The sequence below is a fragment of the Hemitrygon akajei genome, chromosome 1 (assembly GCF_048418815.1).
Source record: "Hemitrygon akajei chromosome 1, sHemAka1.3, whole genome shotgun sequence".
Classification (NCBI taxonomy): domain Eukaryota; kingdom Metazoa; phylum Chordata; class Chondrichthyes; order Myliobatiformes; family Dasyatidae; genus Hemitrygon; species Hemitrygon akajei.
Window position 1 is genome coordinate 841051 of NC_133124.1, and position 26373 is coordinate 867423.

At 43.5% G+C, this 26373-nt stretch overlaps 1 protein-coding gene across 4 annotated transcripts in view; it reads left to right on the forward strand.

Annotated features, from left to right (window-relative positions):
- Positions 1-665: 665 nt before the first annotated feature.
- Positions 666-26373, forward strand: part of smarcc1a (SWI/SNF related BAF chromatin remodeling complex subunit C1a) — a 286601-nt gene continuing 260893 nt past the window's right edge. For 2 of the 4 annotated variants that reach the window (XM_073070033.1, XM_073070197.1), the window contains exons 1-3: positions 668-829; positions 13144-13263; positions 20957-21042. In XM_073070033.1, coding sequence (XP_072926134.1) covers positions 704-829; positions 13144-13263; positions 20957-21042 — 332 coding nt within the window. In that variant the 5' untranslated portion in view covers positions 668-703. Of the gene's footprint in view, positions 830-13143; positions 13264-20956; positions 21043-26373 lie in introns of all 4 variants that reach the window. The other 2 variants (XM_073070120.1, XM_073069954.1) reach the window with 2 other exon arrangements.

Genomic DNA, 26373 nt, shown 5'->3' on the forward strand with positions numbered 1-26373 from the left:
TTAGATCCTCAGAGATCTTGATACCGAGGTACCTGAAGCTGCTCACTCTCCACTGCTGATCCCTCTATGAGGATTGGTATAGAAGAATAGGCCGAATGGTCTACTTCTGTTCCTATAGTTTATGATCTTATGATTGGACACGGCATCAAAGGTTACCGGGCGAAGGTTGAGTAAGGGAAAAGACGATCATTCACGATTGAATGGTGGAGCAAATGGCCTAATTCTGCTTCTATGTCTCCTGGTCTTCTGATAATGGCGTATTGGCAGGACAGAACAGACTGGGACCTACAGACAGGGGATTACAATCGAAACAGTATACACCAGAGAGTACAGGCCGTAGAGTAGAGTCAGGACAGTGCATACAGTACAGGCAAGTGAGGGCACTCAGGAATGTCGAAGAAGGACAGAACAGGGTAGAGACGCGTCCATTTAAAACAGATGTGGAGAAATTTCTCTAGGCCAGAGGGTGGTGAATTTGCGGAATTTATTACCACAGGCAGCTGTGTAAGCATATGGCGGTAATATTAAACGTGACTCTGATTCTATTACCTGTATTGCGGTGAGGGCGCTCGTTCTGGCGCCTCAGCTGCTACTGCGCATGCGGTTACTCTGCCCGTCCAGTTTCAGAGCCCAATGGTGCGCATGCGCGGTGCGGGAACAATAAAGTTGCGCGTTGTTGCTTTGTTTCCGTTCTTCTGGAGGAATGGCGGTGGCGGCGGTCGTGACGCGTAAGAAGGACGGTGGACCCAATGTACGATTCCTGGAGTCGGCTGACACCGTGGCGCAGTTCGAGGGCCTCCGGCTCTGGCTCGGCAAGAGCTACAAGAAAGTGAGTGTCCCTTGGCTAAAGGAGTTTCATCTGTGGCCTTCATTCAAATGGCGCCCGATGCCGCGGGTCCTGTTGGTGTCCTGGGGTGGGCACATTGGGTTTTAATCGTGTTTTGGTCTACGGTTGAATTGCTCCTGGTTATCGTTGCGGTTGCTGGTCTCCTTTTGCAGGTGTTGGCACTGGGGCTGTTAATTTGTTTAATGGGGTGGCGGGAGAACTACTTGTGTCCTGAAGAAGGGTGTGGGCACATTTGTCTGTGAGCGCTGGACCCGAGGGTTGTTGGTGTACTGGACCGGTGGTGAACACACTAGTCCAGAAGTCAGATCAGAGGGCTGCTGGTGAACCCGGCAGCTGTGGGGCACACTGACTGGTCCCTGAGTCCAGAGCTGAGGGCTGCGGGAGTATTGGGCAGTGTTGGGCATACTGGTCCCTGAATGCAGGCCTAAGGACTGTTGGTGTGGTGGGCACACTGGTCCACAAGTGAGACCCAGTGGCAGCTGGTGTACTGGGTAGGCATACCTGCCCACAAGTCAGACCCGGGGCTGTTACTGTACTGGAAGGGCAGATGTTGATTGTGTTTCTCCCCCCCCCCCCCCCCCTTGGTTTATGATGCCACTTTCCAAAACGTAGGATTGAGGAATATATTATTAATTTTAATCCACAGTGCTGAAGGTTGCTTGCCTCAGAAGTCCTTGATGGTTAAGTTGGTGGAACATGTTGAAACATGTTGGTGGAACATGTTGAAAGGTGCAGATACAATTGATGCAGAGAGGATGTTTCCAATAGTGGGGAGAGTCTAGCACATTTGCTCTAATCCCAACAGTATATTGATGGGGTGTCCAGACTTAGAAACATAGAAAATATACAGCACAATATAGGCCCTTCAGCCCACAAAGCTGTGTCATGTCCTTATCTTAGAAATAACCTAGGGTTACCCATAGCCCTCTATTTTTCTAAGCTCCATGTACCTATCCAAGAGTCTCTTAAAAGACCCTATCGTATCTGCCTCCACCACTGTCGCTGGCAGCCCACTCCACACACTCACCACTCTCTGCGTTTAATAAAAAAAACAAATTTGCCCCTGACATCTCCTCTGTACCTACTTCCAAGCACCTTAGAACTGTGCCCTCTTGTGTTAGCCATTTCAGCCCTGAGAAAAAGCTTCTGACTATTCACACGATCAATGCCTCTCATCATCTTGTACACCTCTATCAGGTCACCTCTCATCCTCCTGCACTCCAAGGAGAAAAGGCTGAGTTCACTCAACCTATTCTCATGAGGTATGCCGCCCCCCCCCCCCCCAAATCAAGGCAACATCCTTGTAGATCTCCTCTGCACTTTTTCTATGGTTTCCACATTTGTCCTGTAGTGAGGCGACCAGAACTGAGCACAGTACTCCAAGTGGAGTCTGACCAGGATCCTATATAGCTGCAACATTACCTCTCGGCTCTTAAATTCGATTCCCCGATTGATGAAGGCCAATGCACTGTATGCCTTCTTAACCACAGAGTAAACTTGCGCAGCAGCTTTGAATATCCTATGGATTTGGACCCCAAGATCTTTCTGATACTCCACACTGCCAAGAGTCTTGCCATTAATACTATATTCTGCCATCACGTTTGACCTACCAAAATGAACCACCTCACATTTATCTGGGTTGAATTCCAGTTGCCACTTCTCAGCCCAGTTTTGCATCCTATCAATATCCTGCTGTAACCTCTGACAGCCCTCCACATTATCCACAACACCCCCAACCTTTGTGTCATCAGCAAATTTACTAACCCATCCCTCCTCTTCCTCATCAAGGTTATTTACAAAAATCACAAAGAGTAAGGGTCCCAGAACAGATCCCTGAGGCACACCACTGGTGACCGACCTCCATGCTGAATATGTCCCGTCTACAACCACTCTTTGCTTTCTGTGGGCAAGCCAGTTCTGGATCCACAAAGCAATGTCCCCTTGGATCCCATGCCTCCTTACTTTCTCAATAAGCCTTCCATGGGGTAGCTTATCAAATGCCTTGCTGAAATACATATACTCTACATCTACTGTTCTACCTTCATCAATGTGTTTAGTCACATCCTCAAAAAATTCAATCAGGCTCATAAGGCATGGCCTGCCTCTCCAAATGTTCATAAATCCTGCCTCACAGGTTCTTTTCCATCTTAATTGCAGTAACACAATACTTAATGCAATACTCCAGATTTTTATAAAGTTGCACATAACTTGAGTTTTGAACTCAGTTTCTTGACTAATAAAGGCAAGCATTCCATCAACTGCCTTTACTATCCTGTCAGCCTGTGCAGCCACTTTCAGGGAGCTATGAACTTGGAGGGCAAGATTCTTCTGCTCATCAATGTGGTTAAGGGTCTGCCAATAAGTGTACTGTCTCTATACATTTGATCTCACAAGGTGTAACAGTGCATACACATTTGGCTGGGTTAAACTCCAGCTGCCGTTTCTCTGTCCACCGGGTGCATAGCTGAATAGAGAAATGGGAGATGGTGTTCAACCCAGAAAAATGTGAAGTGAAACACTTTAGAAGGTTGAATTTGGTTTAGTGTGGTGTTATGGCAAGATTCTTCAGAGTTTGGAGGAACAGCGACCTTGGGGTTCATGTGTATAGATCCCTCAAAGTTGCCATACAGATTGACAGGGTTGTTAAGAAGGCATATGCTGCATTGTCCATCATTAGTCAGGTTTCAAGAGCAGTTAGGTAGTGTTGCAGCTCTATAAAACCTTGTTTAGACTACACTTGGAATATTGTATTCAGTTCTGGTCACCTCTGTGTAGAAAGGATGTGGAAGCTTTAGAGAAGGTGCAGAGGAGATTTACGGGGATGCTGCCTGGATTGGAGAGCATATCTTCCGAAGATGGGTTGAAGATCTAGGGCTTTTCTCTTTGGAGCAAAAGAGGATGAGGGGCAACTTGATAGAGGTGTAGAAGGTAAGAGGAATAGATTGAGTGGATAGCCAGACAGTTTTCAAAGTGGAAATGGCTAATACCAGGGGACATCATTTTAAGATCATTGGAAAAAAGTATGGGGGGGGGGTTTGTGAAAGGCAAGTCTTGTATATACAAAGTACACTGCAGATGCTGTGGTCAAATCAAGACGTACAAAAAAGCTGGATGAACTCAGCAGGCCGGGCAGCATCCGTTAAAAGGAGCAGTCAACGGATGCTGCCCGACCTGCTGAGTTCATCCAGCATTTTAGTACGTCTTGTATATAGAATGGTAGGGGCATGGAATGCCCTACCGGGGTGGTGGTAGAGGTAACAAAATTAGGGGCATTTAAGAAACTTTAGATAAGCACATGGAAGCTAAAAAATGTAAGGTTATGTAGGATGGAAGCATGAGATTGACTTAGGAGTAGCTTGACTGGCTCTGTGGCCTGCAGTCAATGAAAAACATGGTGTTAGGCGGACGAAGTTACTTCGAACTCAATGGCTATGAAGGCTGCAACAAATCCATCAGCTCCAATTGTTGTGGTTTCCATACCATTGGAATCAGTTGATTGATTTATGAAGTATTGTGTGTTTTTTGGAGTGCAGCATCAAGTACACGTTAAACAAATACATGCACAGGCGTCTTCGCTCTGTGATAGATCAATGGAACGAAGACTATCATCCTTGACCTCGAGGGATAGACATGATGACAGCTAGATTGAACTGAATATTCCTGGACTGTTTTTATGACTTTGGTTGAGATTGTGTTTTTTGCTTTTTTTTTGTTGTTTGCATGATTCTTTTGTGCACTGGGGTTTGATGTTTTTTCCTTTGGGTTCTGTGGGAAGACAAATCTCAGACATGCATACTTTGAACTTTGAATCTTTTGAAAATGTCGGCAAACCATCGTGGCTGAAGGGCTGGTACTGTGCTGTACTACTGCTCAGTCAGCACTTTGCAACCACAATAAACAACCAGAATGACAAGGGCAGTTACCTTCCAAGCCACACACCATCCTTGCCTGGGAATACATTGCCATTCTTCACTAGGTCAAAATCCTAGACCACTTTCCGTAACAGTGTAGATAGCATTGTAGATTTATCCACAACTCAAGGTTAAGGAAGAAAGCTCACTTTTAATTCCCTTTTACAAACGTAATTTTTTGGCTATCTGAGAAATCTGGTGCTTCTGAGATCTCCTGGCCAACCGTGGGGGTGGCTGTGAGGGTGGAATGTGAACCTGTCGTCAGCTGCATTACTCCGTGCCAATTGAAGCATTGAGCAAGATGAAAATCTACAATGATGAGAGCAGAAAGCGAACGGTGTTCGGTGCCGTCTGCCTGAGTTTGACTTGTATCCCTCTTGCTGCCGCCAGCAGAAAGTGCAGGCGTCTTGGGACCTATGCTGCTTGGTTTGATCTCCTCGGCAGCTTGTGGACATGGACTCACTTTCGTCTCTGGTTTGATGTTTAATGTCCTCAGTGCTAAATGCACTTTATTATTTGAGAGATTTGATTGAGGTGTTTTGGAGCAGGAGAGGATCTGTGGCTGTGACCTGCAGCATCGATGGAGCACTGAACTGATTGACTCAGTGGCTGCGGCTGTCGGCTGCTGGACCAACTACTCTCGCCTGCATAAGAACGTAAGAAATAGGAACAGGAGTTGGCCATCCAGCCCATTGAGCCTGCCCCGCCATTCAATAAGGTCATGGCTGATCTGGCTGTAAACTCAGCTCCATCTACCTGCCTTTTCCCCCCATCACCCTTAATTCCCTTACTATGTAAAAACATATCTAACTGCTTCTTAAATATAGTGAAGAGGCCTCAACTGCTTCCTTGGGCAGAGAATTCTACAGATTCAGTACTCTCTGGGCAAAAGTTTCTCCTCATCTCCATCCTAAATCTTCTCCCCTGAACCTTGAGGCAATGTCCCCTAGTTCTAGTCTCACCTACCAATGGAAACAACTTTCCTACTTCTATCTTATCTACCCCTTTCAAAATCTTGTATGTTTCTATAAGATCCCCTCTCATTCTTCTGAACTTCAGAGTCCCAGGCAACTCAATCTCGCCACATAGGTTAACCCTTTCAACTCTGGAATCAACCTGGTGAACCTCCTCTGTACTGCCTCCAAGGCCAGTATATCCTTCCTCAGGTATGGAGACCAGAACTGCACACAGTACTCCAGGTGTGGCCTCACCAGGACCCTGTATACAGTCGGCCCTCATCCGCAGATTCTGCATGCGTGAATTCAACCAACTGCGAATCACGAAAACCCAGAAGTGCTCTTCCAGCACTTGTTGTTTGAGCATGTACAGACCTTTATCCTTGTCATTATTCCCTAAACAATGCAGTATAACAACCATTCTACATAGCATTTACATTAGATTACTTATAGTACCTAATACAGAGATGATTTAAAGAATACGGGAGGATGTCCGTGGGTTATTGTCGATCGGGATTGAAAAAAATTGGAAGTTCTTACTAAGTAAGTCGGAACAGGTACATCCAGGATTATTTAGCGTCAGTTAGTCAAACGTTTGTCTTAGTATATAGTATATATTTTACTTTTCTATGCATATAAAACACTTAAGAACGTATGTTTCAGCATTGGGCTCGGGAACGGAAGGACTCGGGACTCAGGACAGATAGCTCCTGAGTGTGCTCTTCACCATGCTGGATTGATGTGGAGGATCAAAAACCCAAAACCCAATAATTAAACCACTGCTTTGCTTAATAATAATTGTAGCTTTCATCAGGGCAGAGCCTTTCTCACTTTATCCTTTAAAATTGTTCCGATCCGACTATAGCCTATTGCTTTTCCAGGGACCGATGGAGTTTCACCTCTTTCCGATCGCTTTATTATTTCCACTTTCGTGAACAGAAACACTGCGTATTCAGAGCTCTGACGCCGGGTCCTAATGTCCACCGCACTGAGGTTAAATAAGGTCTGGGGTTCCGCTGGGTCCTAAGATCCACCGCATTGAGACAGGTTGAATAAGGGACTTAAGCATCCGCGAATGTTGATATCAGCGAGGAGTCCCGAAACCAATCCCCTGCGGATAAGGAGGGCTAACCGTAGTTGCAACATATCCTCCCTGCTCTTGAATTCAATCTCTCTAGCAATGAAGGCTAACATTTCGTTTGCCTTAGACAAAAAATAATGGACAGTAGGTGCGGGAGTAGGCCATTTGGCCCTTCTAGCCAGCACCGCCATTCACTGTGATCATGGCTGATCATACACAATCAGTACCCTATTCCTGCCCTCTCCCCATATCCCTTGACCCCGCTATCTATAAGAGCTCTATCTAACTCTCTCTTGAATGCATCCAGAGACTTGGCCTCCACTGCCTTCTGGGGCAGATCATTCCACATATCCAGCATTCTCTGGGTGAAAAAGTTTTTCCACATCTCTGTTCTAAATGGCCTACCCCTTATTCTTAAACTGTGGCCTCTAGTTCTGGACTCACCCATCGGCGGGAACATGCTTCCTGCCTCCAGCGTGTCCAATCCATTAATAATCTTATGTTTCAATCAGATCCCCTCTCATCCTTCTAAATTACAGTGTATACAAGCCCAGTCGCTCCAATCTTTCAACATATGACAGTCCCGCCATTCCAGGAATTAACCTTGTGAACCTACGCTGCACTCCCTCAATAGCAATAATGTCCTTCCTCAAATTTGGAGACCAAAATTGCACACAATACTCCAGGTGGGGTCTCACCAGGGCCCTGTACAGCTGCAGAAGGACTTCACTCCTATACTCAATTCCTCTTGTTGTAAAAGCCAGCATGCCATTAGCTTTCTTCACTGCCTGCTGTACCTGCATGCTTGCTTTCATTGACTGATGTACAAGAATACCTAGATAGTAATCTGCCTTCCTGTTCTTGCCACCAAAGTGGATAACCTCACATTTATCCACATTAAACTGCATCTGCCATACATTTGCCCACTCACTCAACCTGTCCAAGTCACCCTGAATTCTCATAACATCCTCCTGACATTTCACACTGCCACCCAGCTTTGTGTCATCAGCAAATTTGCTAATGTTACTTTTAATCCCTTCATCTAAATCATTAATGTATATTGTAAACAGCTGCGGTCCCAGCACCGAACCTTGCGGTACCCCACTGGTCACAGCCTGCCATTCCGAAAGGGACCAGTTAATCACTACTCTTTGTTCCCTGTCAGCCAGCCAATTTTCAATCCATGTCAGTACTCTGCCCCCAATACCATGTGCCCTAATTTTGTCCACTAATCTCCGATGTGGGACTTCATCAAAAGCTTTCTGGAAGTCCAGGTACACTTCATCCACTGGCTCTCCTTTGTCCATTTTCATAGTTACATCCTCAAAAAAACTCCAGAAGATTAGTCAAGCATGATTTTCCCTTCGTAAATCCATGCTGACTAGGATTGATCCTTCTATTGCTATCCAAATGTTGTAATTTCCTCTTTTATAATTGACTCCAGCATCTTTCCCACCACTGACGTCAGGCTAACCAGTCTATAATTCCCTGTTTTCCCTCTCCCTCCTTTCTTGAAAAGTGGGACAACATTAGCCACCCTCCAATCAGCAGGAACTGTTCCTGAATCTATAGAACATTGAAAAATGATTACCAATGCGTCCACGATTTCTAGAGCCACCTCTTTAAGTACCCTGGGATGCAGACCATCAGGTCCCGGGGACTTATCAGCCTTCAGACTCAATAGTCTATCCAACACCGTTTCTTCCCTAATATACAGTTCCTTCAGTTCATCCTTTACCCTAGTTCCTTTGGCCACTATTACATCTGGGAGATTGTTTGTGTCTTCCCTAGTGAAGACAGATCCAAAGTACCTGTTCAACTCGTCTGCCATTTCCTTGTTCTCCATAATAAATTCACCCGTTTCTGTCTTCAATGGCCCAATTTTGGTCTTAACTATTTTTTTGCTATTCACATATCTAAAGAAGCTTTTACTATCCTCCTTTATATTCTTGGCTAGTTTACCTTCGTACCTCATTTTTTCTTGGCGTATTGCCTTTTTTGTTATCTTCTGTTTCTCTTTAAAAGCTTCCCAGTCCTCCGGCTTCCCGCTCATCTTTGCTATGTTATACTTGTTCTGTTATTTTTATACTGCCCTTTACTTCCCTCGTCAGCCACGGCAGCCCCTTACTCCCCTTAGGATCTTTCTTCCTCTTTGGAATGAACTGATCCTGCACCTTCTGCATTATTCCCAGAAATACCTGCCATTTTTGTTCCACTGTCTTCCCTGCTGGGGTATTGTTCCATTGAACTTTGGCCAGCTCCTCCCTCATAGCTCCATAGTTCCCTTTGTTCAACTGTAATACTGACACATCCGATTTTCCCTTCTCCTTTTCAAATTGTAGGTTAAAACATATTATGGTCACTACCTCCTAATGGTGCCGTTACCTCGAGGTCCCTGATCAAATCCGGTTCATTGCACAACACTATCTAGAATTGCCTTCTCCCTGGTAGGCTCCAGTACAAGCTGTTCTAAGAATCCATCTCAGAGGCACTCCACAAACTCCCTTTCTTGGGGTCCAGTACCATTCTGATTCTCCCAGTCTACCTGCATGTTGAAATCCCCCGTGACAACTGTATCATTACCTTTGTGACATGCCAATTTTAACTCTTCATTCAACTTACACCCTACATCCAGACTGCTGTTTGGGGGCCTGTAGATAACTCCCATTAGGGTCTTTCTACCCTTAGAATTTCTCAGTTCTATCCATACTGACTCTACATCCCCAGATTCTATGTTCCCCCCTCGCAAGGGACTGAATATCATTCCTCACCAACAGAGCCACCCCACCCCCTCTGCCAGTCAGTCTGTCCTTTTGATAAGACGTACATCATTGAATATTCATTTCCCAGGCCCTGTCTGCTTGAAGCCATGTCTCTGTTATTCCCACAACATCGTACTTGCCAATTTCCAACTGAGCCTCAAGCTCATCTACTTTATTCCTTATACTTCGTGCATTCATATATAATACTTCTAATTCGGTACTCCCCTCTCCTTTCATATCAATTCCTATTTCACTTGGCCATACTGTATGATCTCTTCTTGAGCTTTCTACTCCATTGAATCTGTTGTCCTTTTTAACTTTTCTTATTTTCACTTTCCCTTTAACTCCATCCTTATATTTCCAGTTCATCCCCTCCCCCCCACTACTTAGTTTAAACACATCTGTGTTGCAGTGGCAAACATGTCTGCCAGAATGCTGGTCCCCCGCCTATTAAGGTGCAACCCGTCCCTTTTGTACAATTCATCCCTGCCCCAAAACAGATCCCAGTGGTCCAAGAATATAAATCCTTGTTTCCTGAACAAGAACCCTGGGGTCTCCTGAACTTCAAGCATCCTTTCCTTCCTCATCGTCACCCCCTTTCTCTCTTTCTGTATCCTCGGTGTAACGACCTCACTGTAGGTCCTGTCCAGAAAACCCTAATTTTCACAGATGAACCTGAGGTCATCCAGTTCTTTCTTCAGTGCTGCAACATGCTGCTTCAGAAGCTGAATCTGGACATACTTTCCACAGCTGTAGCAGCCGGGGGCACCATCAGTGTCCCTGACCTCCCACATCATGCACGTAGCACACTGAATCAGCTTAGCAGTCATGTCTTCACCCTCTGCAATTGTGCCTGGCATAGTCTCCTCGCCAAAGACTCTCAAGCTTTTCACACCAGACACTTCCCGACAGGCTGCTTCACTAGAGCTCTCCCTCTTTTTATTTGCTTGAGCTTTGCAAGCTGCAAGTTCACCTGACCTTGATTGCCCAATCAGCTGTTTTCTGCTGAGTCTGAGGTATTCAAATCTTGATTGCCAATCAACTGCTAATCAATTCTTGATTGCACTATTCAACTGCCAAAACTGCCAGAATTTCTCGAGCCAAAGACTAGCACTTTTCACACCAGGCACTTCCCTTGACCAGGCTGCTTCCCGCCTTCTCAATAACTTGTTGTACCTGCAAGCCAACTTTTTGTGATTCATGAGGAAGCACTCCCAGGTCCCTCTCCACAACAGCATGCTGCAATCTTTCACCGTTTAAATGATAATCTGCGCTTCATCCACTTTGGGAGAAGTAATAAATCTAGCAATTACCTAGATGACTTGAGGCTGTGGACTCGCTTTTGGGGACTGTGACTTGATGCCTAATGATCTGTCCGTTGTTCGCTGTTTATGTTTGTGTGATTTGTTCTTTCACAAGTGATGGTTTTGTGTGGGGATTTTCTTTTAACAGGTTCTATGGCTGTTAGTTGTTTTATGATTGCAAGATGAATAACAAGGCTGCATACATACTTTGCTAATAAATGTGTTTTGAACTTTGTGCAAAAGAAGAACAGCATGACTCCTGTCAGCACATTGTTCTGAAGTTTGAACAAATGCCTTTTTTGTGCAGAATTGACACTTAGATACTGGTGACCTTCTGTATATTCAAATTCCTTATTTGCATGATCAATCATCAGTCACAGTGTAGTGACACAGGTATTCATGGCCAATAGAATTTCCACATTAAAGGCAAATAATACTTCAGAATTAGTAAAGTAACTGACCAATCGTAAGTGTCATCCCAGAATCCTTTGTTTCCCTCCTTGACTCTATGCAAATAGCTCTGGTCCTCTGCTGTACACACAGCAGCTGTGGTCTTCAAAGACTTTTCTTGCCTGGGCTGATTGCACACTATTGGTAAACTATCCTTGCTTAGACATTATCTTAACCTTAGCCTCTTCACATCCTCCATTCACCACTCCCCGCTGAACATCGACGGCTCCTCAGTAGAGATCATAAAGAGCACCAAATTTCTTGGTGTTCACCTGACGGAGAATCTCACCTGGTCCCTCAACACCAGCTCCATAGCAAAGAAAGCCCAGCAGCGTCTCTACTTTTTGCGAAGGCTGAGGAAAGTCCATCTCCCACCTCCCATCCTCATCACATTCTACAGGGGTTGTATTGAGAGCATCCTGAGCAGCTGTATCACTGCCTGGTTCGGAAATTGCACCATCTCGGATCGCAAGACCCTGCTGCGGATAGTGAGGTCAGCTGAGCAGATCATTGGGGTCTCTCTTCCTGCCATCATGGACATTTACACTACATGCTGCATCTGCAAAGGAAACAGCATTATAAAGGACCCCATGCACCCCTCATACAATCTCTTCTCCCACCTGCCATCTGGGAAAAGGCTCCGAAGCATTCGGGCTCTCACGACCAGACTATGTAACAGCTTCTTCCCCCGAGCTATCAGACTCCTCAGTACCTGAAGCCTGGACTGACACCTTGCCCTACTGTCCTGTTTATTATTTATTGTAATGCCTGCACTGTTTTTGTGCAGTTTATGCAGTCCAGTGTAGGTCTGTTGTCTAGTGTAGCTTTCTCTGTGTTGTTTTTTTACGTAGTTCAGTCTAGTTTTTGTACTGTGTCATGTAACACCATGGTCCTGAAAAACGTTGTCTGATTTTTACTATGTACTGTACCAGCAGTTATGGTCGAAATGACAATAAAAGTTGACTTGATAAGGAGCAATAAAACACGAAAATACTGGAAAGTCGGCAAGTCAGGCAGTATTTATGGTTCAAGGCTCTTTGTCAGGTGGCCGAAGTAGTAATTCTTTTGCTCTTTTTTCAGGTGCTGGCTGTCATTGAGTTTCTAGCATAGATAAATGCTTGAAATAGGCCAGGGCAGTTGCATTGATATGAGCATGGATGTAGTCAATTGTTGCAAAGGCAGTAGACAAATTGAGAAGAGCCAGGAAGGAGAAATGTTATTTTAAAAAGCAATTGTGGATGCATTACTTGTTGGCAAATGAGGGGATATGTGTAAGAATTTTCTAATCAGGGAGGTATAATATGAAGATGTAAATTCAATAATTCAGTTGATTGCATGTGTTGAAATCTAAAACAGCCCCTCATTGGATATAATAAATGAGAGAAAAAGATTCTGGTATGATATGGAAATTCTTCATGTTTGCTAATGAACTTTGCTAAGCATGCAAGTATATAAATCTTGTTTTGATAATTGCTTCTTTTGTGCTTTGGGTGGCATGGTTGCTTGGTGGTTAGCGTAAAGCTTTGCAGTGCTTGTGATCAGGGGTTTGATACCTGTTGCTGTCCATCGGCGTTTGTTCAATGTACAAACTTCTTGTGACTACATTGGTTTTTTCCAGGTGCTCTGCTTTCCTCACACATTCTAAGGGCATATGGGTTAGGGTTAGCAAGTTGTGGGCCTGCTATATCAGTGCCAGAACAATGGTGACACTTGCAGATTGCCTCCAGTACCTCCTTGGCCTGTGTTGGTAGTTACTGCTACCAATGTATTTCACGATGTTTCAATGTACATTTGACAAAGCTAGTCTTTAATCTTTAATGATTTTTTTTTAGTTTGTACAGGCGGATTCACCTTCGAACAAAACATTGGCTAGTCTTGTGGTTCAGCTTCTCCAGTTCCAGGAAGATGCATTTGGCAAACATGTCAACAATCCTGCATTAACGAAATTACCAGTAAGTAGTTCATTCTGCTTCAACTCTCAAAGCTCTCTAGGTTATTGATACTGAGGAAACCAGTCAGACTGTACTACAAGTTGTGCTCAAATTTATCACTTCACCTTGCATTCTGTCTATGACAGTGGTTGTGTAGAAAAGTTAAATTATGGTGGTGTGGTGGAAGCTTCATTGGCAAGTGTTCAACAGTCATAAATTTAGGCAGCACCACATGAAGTAGTTGTGTAGGGGGATGCTATTTATATGAGGAACAATATTGAAAGCAATGAAAAGGAGTGAAGTTCAGAGGTAATACCAAAGCTTGAAAGCTTGCTGATTAAGAAATCAAAAATTGGGTGCCATGATAGTGTAGAGGTTAACATGACATTGTTGTAGCTTGGGGTGGTGGAGTTGGGAATTCAATTTAGAGGTAATCTTTTTGGAGTCCGTACATCCACCCTGTGGTTTTCTCTGGGTGCTCTGGTTTCCTCCCACATTCCTACTGGTTAGTAGGTTAATTGGTATTTATAAATTGTGCCATGATTGGGCATGTGTTAAATTGGGGGTTACTGGGCTGTGTGGCTTGAAGGACCAGAAGGGCCCGATCCATGTTGTAGATCAATAATTAAATAAAAATTGTAAAGAGGGAAGTGTCCAGAACTTTAGGGGAACAGAGACCTGGAGACTCAGGCAGAAATAACTTAAAGATAGAGTCAGTTTTATCTCTTCTTACTATAAACCACCCCCCCCCCCCCCAACCCGACCTCTCCTCCTTGAATTTCTCCTGTGGTCCACTCTCCTCTCCTATCAGATTCCTTCCTCTACAGCCCTTTACTTTTTCTACCCACCAAACTTCATATTGCCTTCTAGCTGTCCTACTTCCCTTCTCTCTCCCCCCCACCCCCGCCCCATTTTTATTCTGGTGTCTTTCCCCCTTCCTTTCCAGTCCTGATGAAGGATCACAGCCTGAAGCATTTATTGTCTATTCATTTCCATAGATGCTGCCTGACTTGTTTAGTTCCTCCAGCATTTTGTGTGTTGCTTTGGATGAAAAGGGCTTCAGTTAAGATGTGAGGTGAGAATTTTTGAGTTTAGACTCGTGGAAGATGAAACAAGTGGCTTGGCAGAAAATTACAGGATGAATCAAATCGAAGGTGACCAAGTCATTGAGAAGAATATTGGTAGATGTGAATTAGTCTGTTGTTATTGCCATGTGTACAGATGTACCGAGAAAAGATTTTGTCTTGCATGCCATCCACACAAATTGCTTTGTTGCATCTGTACATTGAGGTACTAGAAGGAAAATGGAAGTACAGAATAAAGTACTACAGTTACAGAAATAGTGCAGTGCAAGCAGACACTGAGATGCAATAACTCTACTGGGTGTTTCTTATAGACCACCTAATAGTGTTACGAACCCCGTAACTGGGTTACTTACCAGCAAAGGTAGAGATGTCCGTTGGAGTCTGATGATACTATTTTTAACAGTATTTATTAGTAAAAATACACAAAAATAATATCAATGCAAATATACAGATAATATACGTCGTCAATACTAAACCTAAAAGTGCGGGTATAATAATAATCAATGAGAAATAAGCTCTATCGTTGTCTAGGGAATAATGAATTGTCCGATGGAAATATAAAGTTCGCTTCAGTTCACACAGGCTGCCATCGTTTGTTTATCGCTGTGTTGCAATTGTTGGAGAGAGAGAGAGAGAGAGAAAAACTTGCCGACTTTCCTTTATGATTTCCATCCGTCAGGTGTCTCGTTGTAGTGGCCGTTCAAGTGTGACCTCTCCTTTAGCTAAACTGTTCTTCCGTGATGAGCCCGCCACCCAGGCAAGGGAGGACACACACGAGCTCCCACCGGCTTTCGCTATAAAATGCTGTCACTGGATTTCTAGCGTTTCTCCTGGTGTGTCTAAAGGGGTGTTCCCCAGACCCCTCTTTTATCCTCACTCACGGGGTCTCAGATGTCAGTCAGGTTGGGATGATGCAATCCCTCAACCAGACCACTCTGGTTGTCCCCTGAGGGGTTTCAGTGAATAGTACAGTACTCAATATACAATTCCTTCTCCAAGAGACAATAGCAGTAATCAGTGGTTCCGTTCCGCTTATGTCAGGAGACATTCCAAACCTTGTGTATTCTGCGTCTCTCTCTCTCTCATTATTGACATGATGTGTATCTCTCTCATTTCCTGGGTCTCAGACCCAAAATAATAGTGATCCTGCGATTCTCAAAAAGGAGGGGGCGACTTTGCACCCTTTGGCCCCTCAGAGTTGCTCCACATTTGTAACAATAGTAACAGGGACATTGAGGAGCAGATAGGGAGAGAGATTCTGGAAATAACATGGTTGTCGTGGCGGGAGATTTTAATTTCCCCAATATTGATTGGCATCTCCCTGGAGCAAGTGGTTTAGATGTGGTAGAGTTTGTTAGGTGTGTTCAGGAAGGTTTCCTGACACAATATGTAGATAAGCCTACAAGAGTAGAGCTGTATGTAATCTGGGAAACGAACCTGGTCAAATGTCAGATCTCTCAGTGGGAGAGCATTTTGGAAATAGTGATCACAATTCTATCTACTATAGCATTGGAGAGGGATATGAGCAGACAAGTTAGGAAAGTGCTTAATTGGAGTAAGTGAAAATATTACTAAATATTAAAAGGCAGGAATTTGGAAGCATAAATCGGGAGCAGATGTTCTCAGGGAAATGTACGGCAGAAATATGGCAAATGTTCAGGGGATATTTGCGTGGTGCTCTGTGTGGGTATGTTCCAATGAGACAAAGAAAGAATGGTAGGGTACAGGAACCTCGGTGTACAAAGGTTGTTGAAAATCTAGTCCAGAAGAAAAAAAAACATAGAAACATAGAAAACCTACAGCACAATACAGGCCCTTCAGCCCACAAAGTTGTGCCGAACAGGTTCCTACCTTAGACATTACTAGGCTTGCCTATAGCCCTCTATTTTACTAAGCACCATGTACCTATCTAAAAGCCTCTTAAAAGACCCTATCATATCCACCACCACCGTTGCCGGCAGCCCATTCCATGCACTCACCACTCTCTGAGTAAAAAAAAACTTACCTCTGACATCTCTTCTGTACCTACTCCCAAACATCTTAAACCTGTGTCTTGTGGCAACCATTTCAGCCCTGGGGGAAAAAGCCTCTGACTATCCACACAATCAATGCCTCTTATCTTGTACACCTCTAACAGGTCATCTCTCATCCTCCTTCGCTCTAAGGAGAAAAGGCTGAGTTCACTCAACCTATTCTCATAAGGCATGCTCCCCAATCTAGGCAACATTCTTGTAAATCTCCTCTGCACCCTTTCTATGGCTTCCATATCCTTCCTGAAGTAAGGCCACCAGAACTGAGCACAGTACTCCAAGTGGGGTCTGACCAGGGTCCTATATAGCTGCAACGTTACCTCTTGGCTCCTAAATTCAATTCCACGATTGATGAAGGCAATACACTGTATGCCTTCTTAACCACAGAGTCAACCTGCTCAGCTGCTTTGGGTGTCCTGTGGACTTGGACTCAATATTTGGCCTACCAAAATGAACAACTTCACATTTATCTGGGTTGAACTCCATCTGCCACTTCTCAGCTCAGTTTTGCATCCTATCAATGTCCCACTATAACCTCTGATGGCCCTCCACACTATCCACAACACCTCCAACCTTTGTGTCATCAGCAAACATACTAACCCATCCCTCCACTTCCTTATAAAGGTCATTTATAAAAATCAAGAAGAGTAAGGGTCCCAGAAAGAGATCCCTGAGGGACTCCACTGGTGACCTCTCCTGTCTCCTTTGATGATGAAAAGATCATTGCAAGAGGCTCATTTTCTCCAAAGATAAGGAAAGCTTATGAAAGGTTTAAAAAAAAAACACTTGGTTATGATAGATCTAGAAGGGTACAAAGCTAGCAGGAAGGAGCTTAAGAATGAAATTAGGAGAGTCAGAAGGGGCCATGAGAAGGCTTGGCGAGCAGGATTAGGGGAAAAACCCCAAGGCATTCTACAAGTATGTGAAGAGTAAGAAGATAAGATGTGAGAGAATAGGTCCTATCAAATGTGACAGTGGAAAAGTGTGTATGGGATCAGAGGAGATAGCAGAGATACTTAATGAATACTTTGCTTCAGTATTCACTACAGAAAAGGACCTTTGAGATTATAGAGATGACTTACAGTGGATTGAAAAGCTTGAGCATATGGACATTAAGAAAGAGGACGTGCTGGTGATTTTGGAAAGCATTAAATTGGATAAGTCTCTGGGACTGGATGAGATGTACCCCAGCCTACTGTGGGAGGTGAGGGAGGAGATTGCTGAGCCTCTGGCAATGATTTTTGCATCATTAATGGGGACGGGAGAGGTTCCAGAGGTTTGGAGGGTTGAAGGTGTTGTTCCATTGTTCAAGAAAGGGAGTAGAGAGAGCCCAGGAAATTATAGACCAGTGAGTCTTGCTTCAGTGGTTGGTAAGTTGTTGGAAAACTTAGGGGCAGGGTTTATGAACATTTGGAGAGGTATAATATGATTACGAGTAGTCACATGGCTTTCTCAAAGGCAGGTCGTGCCTTATGAGCCTGATTGAGTTTTTTGAGGATGTATCTAAACACATTGAAGGTAGAGTAGTAGATGTAGTGTATATGGATTTTAGCAAGGCTTTTTGAGAAAGTAAGGAGGCATGGGATTCAAAGGGACTTTGCTTTGTGGATCCGGAATTGGCTTGCTCACAGAATGCAAAGCATGATTGTAGACGGGTCATATTCTTCATGGAGGCTGGTGACCAGAGTGCCTCAGGGATCTGTTCTGGGACCTCTACTCTTTGTGATTTTTAATAAGGACCTGGATGAGGTAGTGGAGGGATGGGTTAGTAAATTTGCTAATGACACAAAGGTTGGAGGTGTTGTGGATAGTGTGGAGGGCTGTTGGAGGTTATAGTGGGACATTGATAGGATGCAAAACTGGTCTGAGAAGTGGCAGATGGAGTTCAACCCAGATAAGTGTGAGGTGGTTCATTTTGGTAGGTCAAATATGATGGCAGAATATAGTATTAATGGTTAGACTCTTGGCAGTATGGAAGATCAGAGGGATCTTGGGGTCAGGGTCCATAGGGCACAAAGTTGCTGCGCAGGTTGACTCTGTGGTTAAGAAGGCATACAGTGCCTTCATCAACCGTGGGATTGAGTTTAAGAGCTGCAAGGTAATGTTGCAGCTATATAGAACCCTGGTCAGACCTTCGGAATTGTCCACAAGGTACTCTATCTATTTCTCTCAGTTTCACAAACCTCTTTTTCACCTTGCAAGCTACATTGTTCCATGGAAAACAGACCCAGCCCATCCAATCTCTCCTGATAACTCAAGCTCTGTCTTCTGGCTATTGTTTTTCTAAAGCTTTCTGGCAACTATTCTTGCTCAATTGTGTGATTCTATAGTGACCAGAACTGTGCACAGTACTCCATATGCAACCTAAATAATGCCACATACAGTTGTTTTATGACAGTCTATTTCTTGTACTCAGTACCTCTGCTCAGGAAGGCAACAAGCCATTTGCCACCTTTAAATATCTGCCTGTGTTCCCATTTTTGGGGGAATTATGTACTTGTATTCTCAGGTTCTCCTTGTTCAACAACACTCCCAAGGGCTCTGTCGTTCAGTGTATATCCAAAATAACTTCCCAAAATGCATTTCCTTGTTATCGTCTGTTAAATTCCATCTGCCATTTATTCCCTTCTCTGCTTTCCCAATTCTTCAACACTAAGTGCCTACTTTATTTGTACACCCTTTTAATGCAAATAACTCAGCAGTCAATCATGTGGTAACAACTCATTGCATAAAAGCTTGCAGAAATGGTCAAGAGGTTCAGTTATTGTTCAGACCTAGAACTTAAAAAATAGGAGCAGGAGTTGGCCATCTGGCCCGTTGAGCCTGCTCTGCCATTCAATAAGATCATGGCTGATCTGAGCATGGACTCATCTCCGCCTACTTGCCTTTTCCCCATCACCCTTAATTCCCCTACTATGCTAAAAATCTATCCAACCCTTGTCTTAAATATATTTACTGAGGTTGCCTCCCCTGCTTCATTGGGCAGAGAATTCCATAGATTCACCATGCTCTGGGAAAAGCAGTTCCTCCTCATCTCTGTTTATTTACTGCCCGAATCTTGAGGCAATGTCCCCGAGTTCTAGTCTCGCCTACCAGTGGAAACAACTTTCCTTCCTCTCTCATCTATCCCTTTCATAATTTTATGTTTCTGTAAGATCTCTCGTCATACTTCTGAACTCCAGTGAGTACAGTCCCAGGCGACTCAGTCTCTCCTCATTGTCTAACTCCCTCGTCTTTGGAATCAACCTGTTGAACTTGCTCTGCATGCCTCCAAAGCCAGTATATCCTTCCTCAAGTAAAGAGACCAGAAATGCATGCAGTATTCCAGATGCAGTGCCCTATATTCCAACTCTGCTTTCTGTTGGTTAACCAGTCCTCCGTCCATGCTAATACATCACCCCCAATGCATGGTTATCTTATGGATAAGTCTTTTATGTGGCATCTTATTGATTGCCATCTGGAAAGAAATGGATCCATCATGCAGATGCAGCTAGCAAAGGAAGGTCCTGTTTGGCAAACTTACTGGAGTTCTTTGAGGATATAGCTAGCACAGTCATTTACTCGAACCAAGACCCTTTGGCAGGACTAGATCTCGGCCTAATATGTTATAGAACATAGAAATCTATAGCACATTACTGGCTCTTCGGCCCACAATGTTGTGCTGACCATGTAACCTACTCTAGAGACTGCCTAGAATTTCCCTAGCACATAGCCTAATATATTTCTAAACTAAATGTACTTATCAAAGAGTCTCTTAAAAGACCTTATTGTATCCACTTCCAACACTGCTGCTGGCAGTGCATTCCACGCACCCACCACTCTCTGTGGAAAAACGTACTCCTGACTACCTATTTCCAAGCACCTTAAAATTATGCCCCCTCACGTTAGTCATTTCAGCCCCGGGAAAAAGCCTCTGGCTATCCACACAATAAAGCCCCTCATCATCTTATAGACTTCTGTCAGGTCACCTCTCATCCTCAGTCGCTCCAAAGAGAAAAGTCCAAGTACACTCAACGTACTCTCATAAGGTATGCCCTCCAATCCAGAGGTATCTATTTTAACTGTACATTTTTTCATAAATGCAGCCTGGCCTGCTGAGTTCCTCCAGCATTTTGTGCATCTTGTCTCTTGCTTCCTTCAACAGCATGGGGTATATCCCATCTGACCCTCTGGACATCCACTTTGATATTCATTAGGAGGCCCTACACGTCCTCCTTTGTGCTACTGTATTTGTAAAGTTAGCATTTTTTGTTCCTCCATATCCTTTTCCTTAGTAAGTACTGAAACAAAGTACTCATTAAGTGGCTCATTCACATTCTCTGCATCCAAGCAAATGTTTCCCCCTTTAGTCATGAGTGGTCCCACCCTCTCCTTGGTTATCTTCTTACTCTTGATTGGTGTATAGAATGCCTTGGGATTCGCATTAATCCTAATTGCCAAGGACTTTTCATGACTTTTTATGTCTTTCATAAATAAAGGCATAAATCTTGTTGATGGATGCTTATTTCCAATTTCAAATGTGTTTCTAAAATAAGCTAAATGGTTTCAAGAACTATATACAGCCAGCATTGAAGTTTTGTTTCTCTTTCCAAAATATAGGCAAAATGCTTTCTGGATTTCAAAGCAGGGGGAGCATTAGGCCATATCCTGGGTGCTGCTTACAAATTCAAAAGTGAGCAAGGATGGTAAGTTGGCTTGCTGACTGCTGAAGTAACCATGTACAATTTATCTCAGTAATTTGTTACTTGGGTGAGTGAGATTGGGACTTGCAATACTAATGACATTACTAGGGATTGTGTTAAAGTGGCTTTCAGGAAAATGTAAACAGGATACTTGTCAGGAAATGAAGATTTCACAATCACACACTAACACAGAGAAGGGCGCACAGGTTTGATGGGTTTCACTTTGTTTTCCCTCTCCCGTGCGCACTCCCACAATACTGCTATTGAACTCCCAAATGTGTCCACTATAATAAAGGAGAAAATCTTTTGGAGTCATAATCACAGAAGAGTACAGCAAAGCAACAGACCTGCGGGGATGTGTATTAGTCATAGAAAACTATAGCACAGAAACAGTCCCTTCAGCCCATCTAATCTTCGCCAAACTAGTTAAACTGCCTACTCCAATCCACCTGCAGTTGGGCTATAGCACTCCATATGCTGCCATCCAAGTACCTATCCAAACTTCTGAAATATTGAAATTGAGATCACTTGCTACACTTGTGCTGGCAACTCATTGCACACTCTCATTCACTTTGAGTGAAGAATTTTCCATTCATGTTCCCCATACAGTTTTCACCTTTCACACTTAACCCAGGTCCTCCAGTTGTAGTCCCATTCAATCTCAGTGGAAAAAGCCTCCTTGCATTTATCCTATCTTTACCCCTCGTGATTTTGTTTACCTCTATCAAATCTCCCTCATCTTCTATGCTCCAAGGAATGAAGTCCTAACCTATTCAATCTTTCCATATAATTCAGGTCATCCACATCTGGCAATGGCCTTGATAATTTTGTCTGTACTCTTTATACCTTATTTTACATCTTTCCTGTAGATAGATGACAAAAACGGCACAGAATACTCCAAGTTGGATCTCACTAATGTCTTGTGCAACTTTAACATAACATCCCTTCTTCTGTACTCAATACATTGATTTATGAAGGCCATTGTACCAAAGGCTTTCATTATGACCCTGTCAACCTATGACACCACTTTCTATGAATTACGGACCTGTATTCCCAGATCCTTTTGTTGTGCCACGCTCCTCAGTGCCCTACCATACACTGTGTAAGATGTACCCTTGCTGGTCCTATGAAAGTGCAATGTCGTGTAGTGCTGCAAGTCATGTTAGCCTTCCTCGCTATCCACTACACCTCCAATCTTGGTGTCATCTGCAAATTTGCTGATCTAGTTAACCACATTATCATCCAGATCCTCGATACAGATGACAAACAGCAACGGACCCATCAATGGTCTCTGCGGAACCCCACTAGTTACAGGCCAGCAGACAGGCAGCCATCAACTACTACTTCTCCAATGAAGTCAATGTGTAATCCTGTTTACTATCTTATCTTGAATGTCGACCAACTGAACTTTTTTATGACTAATTTTTATTGCAACACCAACAAATTGTATTCAATACAACCAGTTGCTGATTACGTTTTGACTGTTTTACCCAACCAACCCCCAATTCTCATCCCCATCCCCCCTCTCTCTCTCTCCCCCTCCACCCCTCTCTCCTCCCCCCCACCAACCAAATAGTAGAGCATACACAGATAGAGCATTCCTATTTTAACAGAAGATCTTTTAAGTTAGGTAACAAATTTGTCCACATTAAGATTGTTTGGTCATGCATCATTTACTCTGGCTGATGATAATTCCAAGCAAGAAATGTCCAAAAAGCTCCGAAGCCCATGAGTACTTGAAATATTGTGAGGAGGTTTCCAACATTGGACCACTGTACAATCTTCTTGGCTGCAGTCAGGCCTGCCAACCAGATTTTGCGTGTTTTTTCTGTAAGGGAAGGGTGGGAGCCATCATTTAGAAGATGTACAGTGGGGTCCATCGGTAATTGTACCCCCGTTAGTTCTGTAAGAGTACTGATAACCTTCTCCCACAAACCAAAAACCCCTGGACATTCCCATACAACATGTATAAAAGAGCCAACGGTTCTGTGGGGGCAAAATGAGCAATACGGGTCAGGAACCAGTCCCATTTGATGTCTAATTCTCGGTGTTAGATATGCTCTATGACAAAATTTCAAGTGTATATGCCAATGATTTGGGTTTTTCAAAGCACTGGCAGCATTATCCCAAATCGCATCCCAGTCTAAATCTTGTCCCAATTCAGATATGTCCCTATCCCAGGCTTTCATTCCTGATGTGGGCATATATTTCTGTGAGTTTAATTTATCATGGATATATGACGCTATTTGTCTTGGAGCACTTTGTATCCAACTTAAAATGGGGTGGTCCTTTAAATCTGACCCCCAGGGAACCCCGTAGGCTTTACAAGCTGAATTTGCTCTAAAGTAGAAGAAAAGAGTGTTTATCAATGCCGTAAATTCTGGTGTATAAGCTGACCCCCCCCCCCCCCCCCCACTTTCCAAGGTTAAAAAAGTGACCTTTTTCATCTTACCTCTATAAGCCAACCCCTTTTGTAGAGGTTTTTGATTTAACCAGAAAAGATCACAAGATCTCACATGCTGGTACTCAGCTTTGCTGGATCCAGAACCTGGAAATTTTGTGAACCAGTTCCTGCTAAGAAAATAGGCCTACACATTGTAGTGTGTTATAAGTGAATTCTTAATAAATAAATCAGGGAGGGAAGTTTTGGATTAGTTTCCCAATGGTAAAGAATGCTCTGAAATGTAACCCCCATGAAACCATTTAGTGCCCATCGTAATTTTGTTAAAACGTAATACGGGGTGGCAGGATCAGTACGTGTACTCAGTATTGAGTTTGTGACCACCATGTACAAAAGATTAAAACAAATATGATATGATGCTGGCTTCAAGCGGAAGGTTGTTGATTTTGCTAAAGGAATGAATAATTCTGCAGCTGCAAAGAAGTTTAGTGTAAACGAGAAACAAATGAGAGTGGAGAAAGGCAGAGGACACGCTGAGGGAAATGCCAAAGACAAAATGTGCAAACTGTGGGAAAACATGACAGTGGCCAGAACTGGAAGAAAAAGTTTTAGAGTGGGTGAATCACCAGTGATCATCTGGATACATTGTTACCAGAGAAATGATTTGAGTTCAAGCATTGAAATGGGCCAAAAAACACAGGTCAGTGAAAATTTCAAAGCTACGTGAAGTTGGTGCACCTGATTTATGAATAGACGTGTTGAGACAAAAAACAAAGATTGCTCAGAAGTTGTCGAGCGACCTTGAGAATAAGATTACGACCTTCCAATCGTTTGTAATCAAGCATCGAAAGGCACATTCTTGCCTGCTCTCACTGATTGGTAACATGGATGAGTCACCATTGTTTTTTGATTTTGCTGGCAACTGCACTGTTAATCAGAGGGGGAGAAAACAGTCCTTGTCAAAACAACTGGACATAAGAAGCAACATTTTACTGTCGTGTTAACGTGTATGGCTGTTGGGACTAAACTATCACTGATAGTGATTTTTAATAGGAAAACATTCCCAAAGAAAGAAAAATTCCCGTCTGGTGCTGTTTATGTTCAAGAATGCAGTTGGATGGCTGAAGTGGGTTAAAGAGGTGTGGCGTCAACGTCCCTAAGATTTCAGGAAGGAAAAGTCACTACTTGTCTGAGACATGTTCAAAGCTCACTTGTCAGGTGAGACAAAAGCAGCATTGAAAATACGGACATGGCAGTCATCCCCGGTGGTTTGATGTCTGTGCTCCAGCCACTAGATGTGAGTTTAAACAAACTATTCAGAGAATTCATGTGTCGACAGTGGAACGATTGGATAATGTCTGGACATCATTCACTCCAGTGAGAAATATGAGGGCCGCATCTCTAGCTACAGTTTGCGAGTGGGTAGTGCAGTCGTGGGAGGAAATGAAGGCCGAGTGCATTGTGAAGGCCTTCAAGAAGTGCAGCATCAGCAATGCTTTGGGTGGCACTGAAGATCATTTGCTTTGGGAAGAATACGATGGAGATTTGGCAGCCAGTAAAGCTGCAAATGACGATGTCAAAGCAGAAATTGACAATCCTTATGATGATATGGTGACTGCCGAAGAATGGGATGTGATTTTTGGAGCGTCAGGTAATGAAGAGTGTGAGAGTTGCAAGCTCTGAATGTTTGATGACAACAGTGTGTACAAGTAAACTGAGAAACAATGTTTTGTAGATCTGTTTGTGTAGATTTTATAAGCATTTGTATTTGACTCAAAAACAGCCAATAAATACAAACTATCTTCCGTGTATTCATTTTTCCAAAGTTGGCACCTTCTGTATTAGCCGACCCCCCCCCTCCCCACCCTAATTTTCGGATCAAAATTTAGGGTCAAATTCTTGGCTTATACACTGGAATTTACAGTATTATATCACAATACCAGTTCTTGAAAGCTAAGGATAGTACTTGCCCCATTAATATCTTGAAGAGTAGTAATACCTTTATCCTCTGAAGTTCTGTTAGTGAATGCTTCCCCCCCCCCCCCCCCCAGATAGAAACTAATCATTGTTCCATAATGGAGATGATTTGCACCATAGGCTTTTAAATTTTAGGAATTTTTTCTGCTGCTCTAAACACTTGTAGCATATGGGTTAAAATTGGACTGTAATACGAATCACATTTTTTGGTAGATATACCTATAAGGAGAAAGTCCTTCAACCTTATTGGTGCTATTAGCTCTTGTTCTATATTTTTTCGTGACGAAACTTTATCATCCTCCATCCAATAGCAAAGACTTTTTAGTACAAATGCCCAGTGGTACAGTTTAAAATTTGGACGTGCCAATCCCCCACCCGACTTTTTGAATTGTAGAGCTGACCACTTTATAATGGGGTCAGACCAACTGAACTTCTTGACTAACCTCCCATTTGGAACCTTGTCAAATTTCTTGCTAAATTCCACGTAGACAACATACACTGCCTTGTTTCCATCAACTTACTTAGTAGCCTCCTTGAAAAACTCATAATATTGCTTAGACATGACCAACTATGCACAAAGCCATGCTGACTATCCTTAACCAGTCCATATCTATCCAAATATTCAAATCCGGGAGAACGTCTTGTTAGGCCCTGGGGATTTATCCACCCTAATATAAGAACAGAAGACATGGGAGCAGAATTAGGCTATTTGGCCCATTGAGTCTGCTCTACATTCAATCACGGCTGATCCTTTACTTTCCCTCCTCAACCCCATATCCTGGCCATCACCCCATAGGTTTTGATGCCTTGTCCAATCAAGAGCCTCTCAATCTCTGCCTTAAATACACACAACGAACTGACCTCCACAGCTGCATGTGTCAACAAATTCCACAAATTCACCACCTTTTGGCTAAAGAAGTTTCTCCACATCTGTTTTGAAAGGGTACCCCTCTATT